Genomic DNA, 12500 nt, shown 5'->3' on the forward strand with positions numbered 1-12500 from the left:
CATCTGTCCCTGGCATTCCTGCTGCCCGGCACTCCTCGTTGCTTTGGGTCGTCCCTAAAGCACCCTGCGCCAGCGTCTTCGGGTGAGCCAGGGGCACCGGGGGCGTGCTTGAGCAGATTCCTATCGGCATGCATTGCCACGGCAACCCCCAAAGGGGCAATGGAATCCGAATGCTATGTGTGGAGGGACACAATCCACTGAGCAGCTACAGTTTACTACATAAAGCATTTTTTCCATCTTCATTTTTGCCTAATTAATTGGCACATTACAGAGATGTTGGAATGCATCAAGTACATCCTATGTATCTCTCTGACCTAAGACTAATCCTTCAGAATAGTATCAGAATAGTACATGCAGCATAAGATGCAAAGATGCCCTGTAGATGCAGCATAAGATGCGAAGATTCCATGTAGATGCGAACACAAATATACATATGTTTTCCACCCGACCACATATGTTTGCACAAAGTCAAAATATATTGAGATCCACTGAAGTATTGTGTGGCTAAGCTTAGGTTGGAAAAGCCTGTTTGTCGAGTCAGTTGCTGTCCTTGACCTGCGTTGAATTCCCCTAAGTATGTGCTGTGCTGTGTGGATAGCATTGTGGGTAGCATCCACACAACAGCCCCCAGAGCCAAAGAACGATAAGATATACTTTATTGTTCCTTAGGGAAATTTGACTTGGATCCATATGTTGCACACATAAATGCCTTCACAGTACAATAAAAACAAACTACATATAGACAACACAACTGTAAATATACTGCACACACCCCATAGTAAACACCATGGAACCATTGCACAACCCCTACAGCCTCAAGCAGCATTATTTAAAAGTTTAATAGAGGTTGGCACAAATGAGTTTTTAAAACGGTTGAGTTTACAGTGGAGGGCTCTGTAACGTTTGCTAGAGGGCAAAAGCCCCTATTCTGTGTAGAAGATGGGTTGGTCATTATCATGTGAGCTTGCCTGAGATCAGACTGCTGAGGGGCTGGTATTCCTTCCTCCCCGTCACCTTCATGGCAGTGTGTAACAGATGGGCGAGCTTAGTTTTTAGTTGCGTGGTGAGGTTGCCAAACCATGCGGACATCCCATATCTGACTAGTGCAGCCTGGTAAAATAAAATCATAATCCTCTGGTCCACACCATACACTCTGAGTCTGCGTAAAAAAGTAGAAAGTCTTTGCTCTAGACGAGAACACAAACGCTCAACAAGGACCTTCCATTTGAAGATGTCGTCCAAGTGAATGCCGAGAGCAGACCTGATTGATTACTGTACTACACCATACACTCTGAGTCTGTAAAAAGTAGAAAGTCTTTGCTGTAGACGAGAACACAAACGCTCAACAAGGACCTTCCATTTGAAGATGTCGTCCAAGTGAATGCCGAGAGCAGACCTGATTGATTACTATGACTACTGCAATTACTACGACTATGACCCCCCACTGACCTTGTGTCCAGAACCATCTTCTTAGTTTTTACACCACGGCACGTTTTCTATTTCTGAGAAATAGACGGGAGGCAATTGAGTCTTCGCTGTGTCAAATAACGTGTCCTCCATCTCTGCAGGTTACACGTGGCAGGACGACACCACCCAACAGGTCATCACCAAGGAGCTGGCCAAGCTGCCCAAGATCCCCCTCCGACACCTGGAGGCGTCCTTCGCCGACTTCCCCGGCACTTCAAGGTGACTGGTCACAAAAGTCATTCCGAGGCTGATTGTAATGGTGTTATAATGACAAATAATGACAGTGGACATTGAGAATACCACTGAGAAGTATGATGACAGTCATGATAGGATGACCCTGATAGGTGTGGAAGGCAATACTACAGATTGCATTGTGTGTTCTGAGGCAGATAGGTCACATGGGATAGTCATAGCATCTGTTGTCCAGCCCTGAACCTTATTGTGAATGTGTTCTTATGATATGCCTTTGTCTGATACACTACAGAAGGAAAATGTACACAATCATGCATGTTTCATGATTTGGGGCTTCATGTTTGGGCAAGTGACCGTACCTGCACGTACTGGCAAAGGAACACATTGAATGTATTGCGTATGTGTTTGACCAGTGTTCATGTGTGCTGCCCTGCAGAGCCAAGGCTCCACCTCCTGATGCCAACAGGAAGCTGAAAATGGAGGAGGCGGAGCTCAACAAGTCACTCCAGAAGCACCTGCAGGATCTGGGCTTCCTGCCTCCGACTAGTTCCCAGTCCCTGTCCCCTGAGGGCTCCCTCCGGCAGGTAAGACACCTGAGCCGTACACGCACACATACACACGCACGCACGCACGCACGCACGCACGCACACACACACACACACACACACACACACACACACACACACACACACACTCAGCCACTGAACAGGTCTCTATCTGTATATGCCCACAAATGGGCTCATCCACTATTTGTTATTTACAGTAGTATTATTATTGTTAACATTCTATATCTACTCTATGCAAGTAGTACTTATTGCTGCACTAACAATATCCTAGTGGCACTTTACATTTATTGCACTTTGCAGTCGCTTTGGATAAAAGCCTCAGCTAAATGACTAAATGTAAGAGAGCTACATCTAAAGAAGAGCTGTGCTGTTCAGCAGCAGTCGTGTACCTCTGATAGTAGAGCACGCAGCCAAAGTCCTACAGTGTAATGCGAGTTCCAGTGACAGCCTGAATAGTGAGTGATGACCAGCCATGAGTGTGCCACCCTGACCTTTACATGGCATACTGTGTTCAGCTTAGGCACATCTACTTTCTGTCAGACAATAAACCCCCAACGAAACAGCGACCAAAAAAAAGATCCGCAGCCTCAAAGGCACACCCCACACACACACACACACACACTTCTTAACAGGGTCGTACCGGTCATTCATCCGCCGGTGTCACCGGAGCCTGTCATCTCAGCCCGTTGGCACCTCGAGCGTCATTAGCCACATAAAGGCCGCCCCCCAAGTTGAAGAGTTCACATCCCTACACCCGCCACTCCCCCACCCTCCACTTCCAGTGAATGAAGAGGTCCCACCGAGCTGCTTTTCTCGCCACTGCCCGGCATTGAGAGATGACAAATGACGGCGTCGCGAAAGCGCCCACCCTGCTGATCCAGTGTCAGCGGAGCCTCGTTATTCAGCGGCGGGGAGAATCACATTATCTTTTATTATCTCGCTCCATTGTAGGGATGGGGTGGCGCGCTTTACAGCGGCAGACGGCACTGTCAGCGCCACCAAGATGTATGAAGGACTGCTTAGATGCTTAATGTCCTTTATATTAAGCCATATATATTACGTTCCACTTGCCATTGCACTTCTCCGAGTTGAAAGCCCTCATCATCAATGGATAGCACACCACCACCCCTCTTGCACAACCCCCACACTCACTTTCTTTATGATCCATCTATACATGTTCCGAATGATTAGCTAGCCACTGGTGCACCAGATTCCTTTTTTTTCCCCTCCATCAAGGTGGCGGTGGTTTAGCATATAAAAGGTATAGAAATGGATTGGGAGGTGACATTATCTTTTTTTTTCTTCTTCTTCTTGTTTGTAATTTCCATGTTCACCTTTTCTCAAGGGCAGCTATCACTCGTATCTGAAGACATTCATATCCAGGTCCAGTCTCGTCCGAGTCTCTTCGCCTGTCAGAGGCTCTGTCTATCAAAAAACGCACCCGATGACCTCTTTACCTCGCTCCATCACCGCAGGCCCGATGCTCTCCTAATGCCCCTAAATGTTTCCTTAGGCAATTGTGTGAACTCAAATGCCCATGACTGTCAGGTAATGAGAGCCCCAATGGGTTTGTGTTACAGCTGAGTGGCGACCGCTACCACCTCATCGAGTACGTCCAGCCCAACACGCAGGGGAAAGGCAAGACCACCGCCACCTTCTTCTCCTACCACGCTCCCAAGAAGACGCAGGGCCAGGGGTCGGTGGACGGAGTCGGGGTTGCCCCAGCTCCAGTGACCCCTCCTGCTGGGCAAGACCAGGAGCGGGCCAAGGCTCTGCTGAAGGAGCTGGAGGAGTACCTGGCTGGAGACGGGCCAGCGCGTCGGCCCGGGAGTCCCGCGGTCAGCGCCGGAGTCAGCGCTAGCGGGCGACCCCTGGGGAAGTTCCGGTATTTCAGCATGCTGAGGCCACTGGCCGCCGAGCGGCTCAAGGTGGCCGAAGCCAAGGCGGACAGGTTCGGCGGGAGGCTGACCTCACAGAAGGTTCTGGAAGCCCCCAAGCCGCCGCTGCCGAGGATCGACCGGCTTTTCTTCAAGGCCGCACCAAAGCCGCCAGCGGCCCCCAAAGAGCCTCTGAGCTTGGTGGATGGTACGCAGTTATCACACGTCACTTTCAACATCAGTTCCTTCACAAATTCAGACTTAAATTTATACACAAATTCAGACTTAAAATTATATACAAATTCAGACTTAAATTCTGCTTATAACTCCATCAACATTACCGTCCTCCTTGCTTTCTCTCCTCGTCCCTCACACCTCCTCCAGAGAAGTTCATCCAGAACGTGGTGAAACAGCTGGGCCGGAAGAGTGTCAACATCGACGCCATGAGCCCCAAAGACCTGGACCAGCTCTCCGACATCATCGCCGAGGCCCTGCAGGTGGTGGACGGTGTTGGACCCCAGGTCAGTCGGCAGAGGGGTCGCGAGGTCACCGCAGATAAGGGGGCGGCCGACGAAGATGAGGACGAGGATGGGCGCCAAGGCGAGAGTGAGGCGAAGAGGGACCCAGAGCTTGAGGCTTCTTCGAGGGCAGATCGGCCTGACGCTTTGAAGAAGGAGACTGTACCTCAAGGTATGTGTGTAGTACAGCACCAGGCACGGTTTCATTGTGAAGTTTCCGATCTGTGAAGACACTTTGTTGAGGCTTTTTGACAATTTCTGAATAACTCATAAAAAAAAAAAGATCAGCATTGTATTTTTCCTTTTTTTTAAAAAATGTTTGTGAAAAATGTTTATTGAATAACTCAGTGGAGTAAAGATTTTGGATGTCGCTTGGTCTTGTTCTGTGAAGTTTTAAGATTTTGGGTGGGGTTGGGGGAGGGAGAGAGTTTTTTCATAAAGGATATAATAAACGACATGGTTCCTTGGCATCACAGTTTGAGGGAATGGATTGTTATGTATCTCTCGCTGCGTTGGACTCATTTTTCCCACTGATTTTGTTTTTGTTTACAGCGCAACAGACAAAAGTAGCAAACTCCAACTCTGATGACAAGGTAATTCACTGGCATTGTGATGTACCCACTCAAAGAGACAGAACACACACACACACACACTCAAATATAACACTTAGAGGAGAAGATTCTAGACAGTCTTTTCTGTCATTTAAAATAAATTGAGGCTCTGATTCGTGGGTGAAATTTAGTCTGGCTTCCCATCGTTTCCTTTTTTCACACTCAGCGCCTGTCTTTAAGACAGCCCAGGGTATAAGGAAACGGCAGACTGCAGACGTTATAGCATCGCCATTTGTGATGCCAAAACAGACACATGCATAATCATTAGAAATAAGTGGCACTCTCTTAACATTTGATGGACTGTCTGGGATTGTGTTGAAGCTCGGCGTCTTTTGCCAGAAGGGCGGGTGGATTATTGTATTATTATTGAGTTTTAAGGCTTTTTGACAAAGCCACAGAGCACAGTGTGAACCAGCACCCTGATGTTGCTTAAACCACTGAAATATGTTTTTGTTGAATTTTTCTGTCCAACATTCCTCTCTTGTGCTAATTTAGCACACTTCTCATTAGGTTTACATGTAGCTTAGTTGATAGTTACAGTACATGTGCTCCTGTCCACGTCTGTCGTGCAGGACGGTGGTTTTATCAAGCAGCTGTTGGAGTACCTTGACCAGACCACGGACCCTGGCGCCTTCTCACCGGACACTCCGCCAGACGTGCCCGTGCTGGGCGAGCCTGCCAACCTGCGGGAGCCCGTGGCGCCGGGCAGAGTGTCCGTGGAGAACGTTCAGAGCAAGACCACCCAGACGCACCTGGACGTGCCGCAGAAAAAGAAGGAGAAGAAGAAGAAGGAGGAGGAGGAAGAGGAGGTGCTGGCGGCGGCCAACCCGCTGGACCGCTTGGACCTGCTCGGGGAGGCCGAAGTGGAGCAGTGGATGCAGGGCGCTGGGGCGCCGGACCTGGGGCTGCTGTCCGAGCCCCAGAAGAAGGACATGGGGTCGCAGCGAGCGGAGGAGAGGGAGGCGCAGCGGAAGAGGCTGAGGGTGGAGGAGGAGCTGACGCTGGGGGTGGCCACCTACACCATCCCGGAGAAGGATGCAGACTTTGGCTACATCATCACGGAGGAGTGAGTATACTTACCTATCACGTCTGAGAATACTTACCATCTGAGAACTCTTACACTTGTATGAAGTAGCTACCATCTTATGGAAGATAATATTAAATATTACATTTAGCAAAAAGGACAGACAATATTGTAGTTACTACCAGGGCTCCGAACCGGTTCAAGGAACGAAAACGAAAACCGAAAATGAACGGAATTTTACGGAATTTTACAAGGAGCGGAAACGGAAACGGAAACGAAAACAAAATGGTCTTCAACTGTTCCGGAACAGAAACGTTATTCTGAAATCCACAAAACCGGTTAATAACGTTTTTTTTTCGTTCTCTATATATTTTATAAAATTTCACAAAAGCATATCCTATGTCAGGGAGACTATTTCCGGTTGTGCTTAAAAACAAGCCCGCATCTACACTGTTAATGTGAGCTAACAAGCCGCTATGTAGCCAACTACCTATCCGTCTGTCACTTCGGATCTTAGGCCAGCTCGTAGCGTAGGCTACTGAAACTGATTTGGAAATTGTTTTTAGCCTATGCGTAATAGCCTATGCGTAATAGCCTATTTTGCCTGTCCACGCCTTGTCGTTTTAAAGTTGGGATTTGAAATGTTTGCGCAATTATAGCCTATTCTATGTAGAAGAGTTAAACGGGAAATTTGAGATAGGCCTTGTCAGCAACAGACAGGTTAGTTTATAAACAGGGTTGGAATTATAGCTAAAGCCTTTGAAGATCTCCATATGGATAAAACTTAGGCTACAACCAGGTAAGGAGTTTAGCACGTATCCAGAAATATTTTTGATAAGAAATTATTTATAGGCATAGGTTAGGCCTACAGTAAGTCTGTAGGCTATCAATTCAATTTCAATTTATTGTGCTTATAGAGCGCCAAAACATTACACATCTATCATGGCGCTTTACAGAATGTAGGCAATCAGAGAAAAAGGAAAGAAAGGAAGAAAAGAAAAGAAAGAGAGAGGCCCATGGGTAACAGGGGGGAAAAACTCCCTAGAATTGGAGATACATATAGGAAGAAACCTCGAAAGCAGATCCACGACTAAGGGCCTGACCCATCTGCCTAGGGTCAATACAGGACAGTAAGGTCTGTATACATGACAAATGCATATGATAGTCAGGTGTAGAGAATAAGATATGGTGTTAAAAAGCACTTGAGCTGAAAGTTACAAGAGGTGGGGTGATTACGTATCTGGTTTGATAATTCATTAATCCTGATTTAGTGACAGAAAGTTCAAATAGTCCAGCGTTGGATTTGTCCAAGGGAAGGGAGTTGTCAAGGGGCATGTGGTGGGTCGGCAGACGGGCCAGGAATCCGGGCAGAATTGTCGTAGGCAGGTGATGGGTCACTAGGCTGTACGGGCCAGTAATCCAGATAGGGTGACAGTAATAGGGCAGTCGAGGATGGGACTTCAGGTGAGATGGGTGAGAGGAGGGCCAACACATGGATGGTTGATGACTGGTGATGATATTCCTCACAAGTGAGGTACAGTAAGGGGAAAGAAAGAGAGATGTAGAGTGGGTTAGTATTACTGAAAATCAAAATGGTTAATGTCAATAAGTAATCAGTGTTACTATATATTGTTACAGTATATCATAGTGAGAATAGGCAAGAGAGGGAGAGTTAAGAGAGAGAGAAGGGGAGAGGGGGGGGGGGGTTGTACGGCGTGACACATGAAAAGTCCATGACAGCACTATGCTATAGCAGCATAACTAAGGCATGGTGAGGGGTAGTCGGCACCAGCGCAGGTATGGTCAGTGACCACCATCGCACGCGCGACTGGGGTGCCAGTCACACGAGGACTCAGCAGGGTGGTCCATTCCAAGAATCCCTGAGGTGGGTGAAGTTCCACACCGCACCATACCTAACTATGGGAGGCAGTAAAGAGGTATGTTTGTGTCTAGACTTAAAAATAGGGAGGGTGTCTGCTAGTCGAATTGAGGAAGGAAGATTATTCCAGAGGAGGGGTCTTGCGATAGCTGAAAGCTCTACCTCCTACTGTAGTTTTGAGATTCTTGGAATTACAAGAAGGCCAGTATTCTGTGATCGTGAAGGGTCTAGGTGGGTTATATGGGACTAGGAGATCTTTAATATATTCTGGTGCCTGGCCATTAATGGCTTTGTATGTTAGAAGTAATATTTTGAAGTCAATGCGACTTTTAACAGGCAGCCAGTGTAGAGATGCCAGGATAGGGGAAATATGTTCATATTTTTAGTTCTAGTGAGTGTGCGAAAGCAGCTGCATTTTGTATAAGCTGTAAGCTCTTTTAGACAGGTGTTATTGCAGCCAGCGTATAGAGCATTGCAATAATCAATTTTGAGGTGACAAAAGCATGGATTAATTCTCAGTGTCTGGTAAGGATAAAGACTTCCTTATCTTTGAAATGTTCCTTAAAATGATAAAATGAAGTTTTGGTAATCTGTTTTATGTGATTACTTAGTGATAGGTCTTGGTCAATTGTAACTCCTAGATTTTTAACACTTGTGGATGAGGATAGTCGAAGATCAGTAAATGTACCCTGTGATGAGGATAGGATATCCCTCATCTTTTTAGGACCTAAAACCATGACTTCTGTTTTATCGGAGTTCAAAAGCAGGAAATTATTTGTCATCCATGTCTTTATGTCTCTTATACATGTGTCAAGTTTGGCTAATGGAGTCAATTCGTCAGGTTTTATGGAAAGGGATAGTTGTGTATCGTCTGCATAAGAATGAAATGTAATGCCATGTTTCCTAATTTCTGAGCCTAGAGGAAGCATATAGAGAGAAAATAACAGGGGCCCTAGTACTGAGCCTTGAGGCACTCCATATTTTACCATAGTCTGGGTAGACGGTTTATTGTGAACCTGTACAAATTGTCTGTTAGAAAGGTATGATCTAAACCAAGCGAGTGCTGAGTCTTTAATGCCTATCGAATGTTCAAGCCTGTGGAGTAGTATATTGTGGTCTATGGTGTCAAAGGCAGCACTAAGGTCCAGGAGGACCAATATTGATATATGTCCATTATCGGCAGCGATGAGGAGGTCATTAAAAACTTTAACTAAGGCTGATTCAGTACTGTGGTGAGCTCTGAAACCAGACTGATATAATTATTGGATTTTATTCAAATGCAAGAAGGTACCAATTTGTTTCTACACTATTTTTTCTAGTATTTTTGACAAAAAAGGGAGATTAGATATAGGCCTATACCGGTAGTTGGCCAGGTTGTTAGGGTCAAGGGTAGGCTTTTTGAGGGATGGCTAAATAACAGATAACTTAAACGACTGTGGTACATGGCCTGATAGCAGTGAATTATTTATAATCTGGAGCAAAGCATTGTCCAAGAAAGGGAGAGCAGTCTTCAGGAGATGGGTAGGAATAGGATCTAGCAAACTAGTTGTAGATTTTGATGAAGAGATTGTGGAAGTGAGGTCTAATATGTCGATAGGTGTAAATGAATTCAACGTTGTTCGTCTCATCTGTGATTCAATTATATTTTCGCTACCGTTCAGCAATGGAGTATGAATATTTGGTGAGACTGATTGGTTATTAATCTTATCTCTAATTGTTTCAATTTTGTCATTGAAAAAGGGATAGATTCGGTTACTTCGGTGTGGCTCTTCGTCAGGCAGGAGATTGTGGTAAAGAGAAATTTTGTATTGTTTTTGTTTTCTTCGATCAGCAAGGAATAGTAGGTTGACTTAGCTTCGTTGAGTGCTTTTCTGTAGGTGATAAGGCTATCTTTCCATGCTTGGCGAAAAACTTCCAATTTGGTGGTACGCCATTTTTGTTCAAGTTTACGCACTGTTTATTTGAGTGTTTTTGTCTGTGTGGTATACCATGGACCACGCCTTACTTGTTTTCTTATTCTCTTTTTGAGTGGTGTTACTGAGTCAAGGGTTGAGCGTAATGAGTTCATCACATTATCAGTAAACAAGTCGACCTCGGCTGGATTAAGGAAAGGGCCTTCTGATAGGCCTACCACATGAGTTCGGAATGGGGCAAGCATAAGCAAATTTTTTTCTAGAAAGTCTGCATTAGTTTTTTCAGATAAGCCGCGGCTGTAGTATTCAGCTAAATTAGGTACTGCATGTTGTAATGTCATTGTAAAAGTAATTAGATGGTGGTCAGTTAAGGTCGGGTGTTGTGGCAAGATTGTTAACTGCTCTATGCTTATGCCGTATGACAAGACTAGATCAATAGTATGGTTATCCCGGTGCGTGGGTGAATTAACATTTTGGCAGAACCCGACATGGTCAATTAGGGATTGAAATGCAATTGTGAGACAATCGTTCACATTATCCATATGAATATTAAAATCACCCAATATAAGTATTTTTTCTGTTTGGGTAGTCAAAGTGGAAAGGAAATCAGAAAATTCCTCTAAGAATTCAGTGTAGGGGCCAGGGGGTCTGTACAATGTGACCACAGTTACAGGCTGATTAGTTTTCCAGTCTGGCGGTAAAAAATTGAGGATGCTATGGGATGGATAGCCCATCTGAATGTTTTTGGATGCCGCCTGTGATTTAGTATTTTTGGGCATAGCTACGGTATAGGCTAAATCAAGGGGAAACAATGAATAATGAGTACGTCTATTTTAAGGTGAAGTCCACAAAAATAGACTTGATAGGCCCGCCAAACACCGCCGGAACTTTAAGAACTAACGATATTTTTATGTTCGAACCGGTTCAGGACCGATATGTTGGTGGCGAACGCATGCAAGAACGAAAACGTTAAACATAGGCCTACCTGAACCGTTCGGAACGGAACGTTTGAAAAATAATTTTGTTTTCAAGCCCTGGTTACTACTAAGAATATCCCCAGAAACCTTATATACATTTATGATGTAGAGGCAAAATATTGTAAGGAGACATAAAAGTATGAGTTGTCCCTCCTTGTCTGACTCAAACTGAGGCTCAAGGCTCAATTTAGTGTTCTCTCCCATTGCAGTTAATGTTCGCAAATGATTCTGAACTCCAACCTGTGTTTTCACTTATAATTCATACCACGTTGAATGGAATGGTGTGTGGGTGGGAACTGACAAGTGTTCAGACACATTTTATCCTATCACTGACACCAAAAAATACAAAAAAAAAAAAATAGTTGTTTGACGTACAGAGAGAAGAAAGGCATTCAACACCTGAAAGGTGCACAGAAAGCAAGCAACAGTGGGAGAGAGAGAAAGAGAAAGAGACAGAATGCAAAGAAAGATAATGCAAGATAGAGAGAGAGAGAGGGAGGTGGGGCGAGAGACACAGAGAGACAGATGCTTTCAGGCCGTCCGCTGGTTATTAGCGTTTTAATCCCGCTGATAGTGATTCACTCGGCGGGCACATTAGCGGCCGTGCGTCGGCGCATTAGCATCAGCGACGGGCGCGGCGGCTGTCCGAGGCTTGCGGGAGTCCGTCTCCGTCTCCGTGGTGGGCACGGTGCCGCTGGCAGCCTGGCACTGATAAGTTTCTCACGGGGAGCCTCGCGTGTGTCTGGCCCGCGGCCCACTTCCAAATCCCCTCCTTTTCTCCCTTATCAGCGGAAGTGTCACCTCTCTGTCCCTCACCTGGCAAAAGGAGAGCCAGTGTGTTTGATGCACACACACACACACACACACACACACACACACACACACCACTGACACACCGATCCGTTTCAACAGGTACATCTAAAACACTAAGCCACACACAGATGTGAAGACTTCAGACATTTATCATTTTCTCTCTGTCTCTCGTTCATTCTTTATCTCTCTCTCCCTCTCTCTCTGTGCAGCCTCCCTTCCCTCCCTCCCTCCCTCTCTCCCTCTCTCTCTCTCTCCCTCTCTCCCTCTCTCTCTCTCTCCCTCATGTCTTTAGTAAGCAGAGGCTGTATTCGTCTCCTGAGTCTGCCTGAACACCTCATTCCTCCTCTCCACTAACTTGCCCACCTGACATCTCATGACTTTGTGTGTGTGTGTGTGTGTGTGTGTGTGTGTGTGTGTGTGTGTGTGTGTGTGCGCGTTGAAAAGTATATCCACAGGGAAAAGCACTAACATCAACAACCCAGTCACTTCAGCCGCTCTCTGGTGACTAGTCTCGTTGGAAAGCCTCCTCGACGTGTCCAGAATCACTTAGAGCAATCTTTAACTTTCAAACTCCACTGCACAAACAGCACAGATCCAGGTGCAAATGTACACACCTGCACACACACACACACACACACACACACACACACACACACACACACA

The 12500-nt window shown here is 45.9% G+C and overlaps 1 protein-coding gene across 1 annotated transcript in view; it reads left to right on the top strand.

The window, feature by feature from the left end:
• Positions 1 to 12500, top strand: part of ptprn2 (protein tyrosine phosphatase receptor type N2) — a 198349-nt gene that overhangs the window by 48418 nt on the left and 137431 nt on the right. Inside the window, exons 4-9 of the mRNA XM_048266409.1 lie at positions 1569 to 1686; positions 2096 to 2243; positions 3806 to 4310; positions 4487 to 4792; positions 5173 to 5213; positions 5804 to 6297. Coding sequence (XP_048122366.1) covers positions 1569 to 1686; positions 2096 to 2243; positions 3806 to 4310; positions 4487 to 4792; positions 5173 to 5213; positions 5804 to 6297 — 1612 coding nt within the window. The remainder of the gene's footprint in view (positions 1 to 1568; positions 1687 to 2095; positions 2244 to 3805; positions 4311 to 4486; positions 4793 to 5172; positions 5214 to 5803; positions 6298 to 12500) is intronic.

This window comes from Alosa alosa, chromosome 16, assembly GCF_017589495.1.
Source record: "Alosa alosa isolate M-15738 ecotype Scorff River chromosome 16, AALO_Geno_1.1, whole genome shotgun sequence".
NCBI classification, from domain to species: Eukaryota; Metazoa; Chordata; class Actinopteri; order Clupeiformes; family Clupeidae; genus Alosa; species Alosa alosa.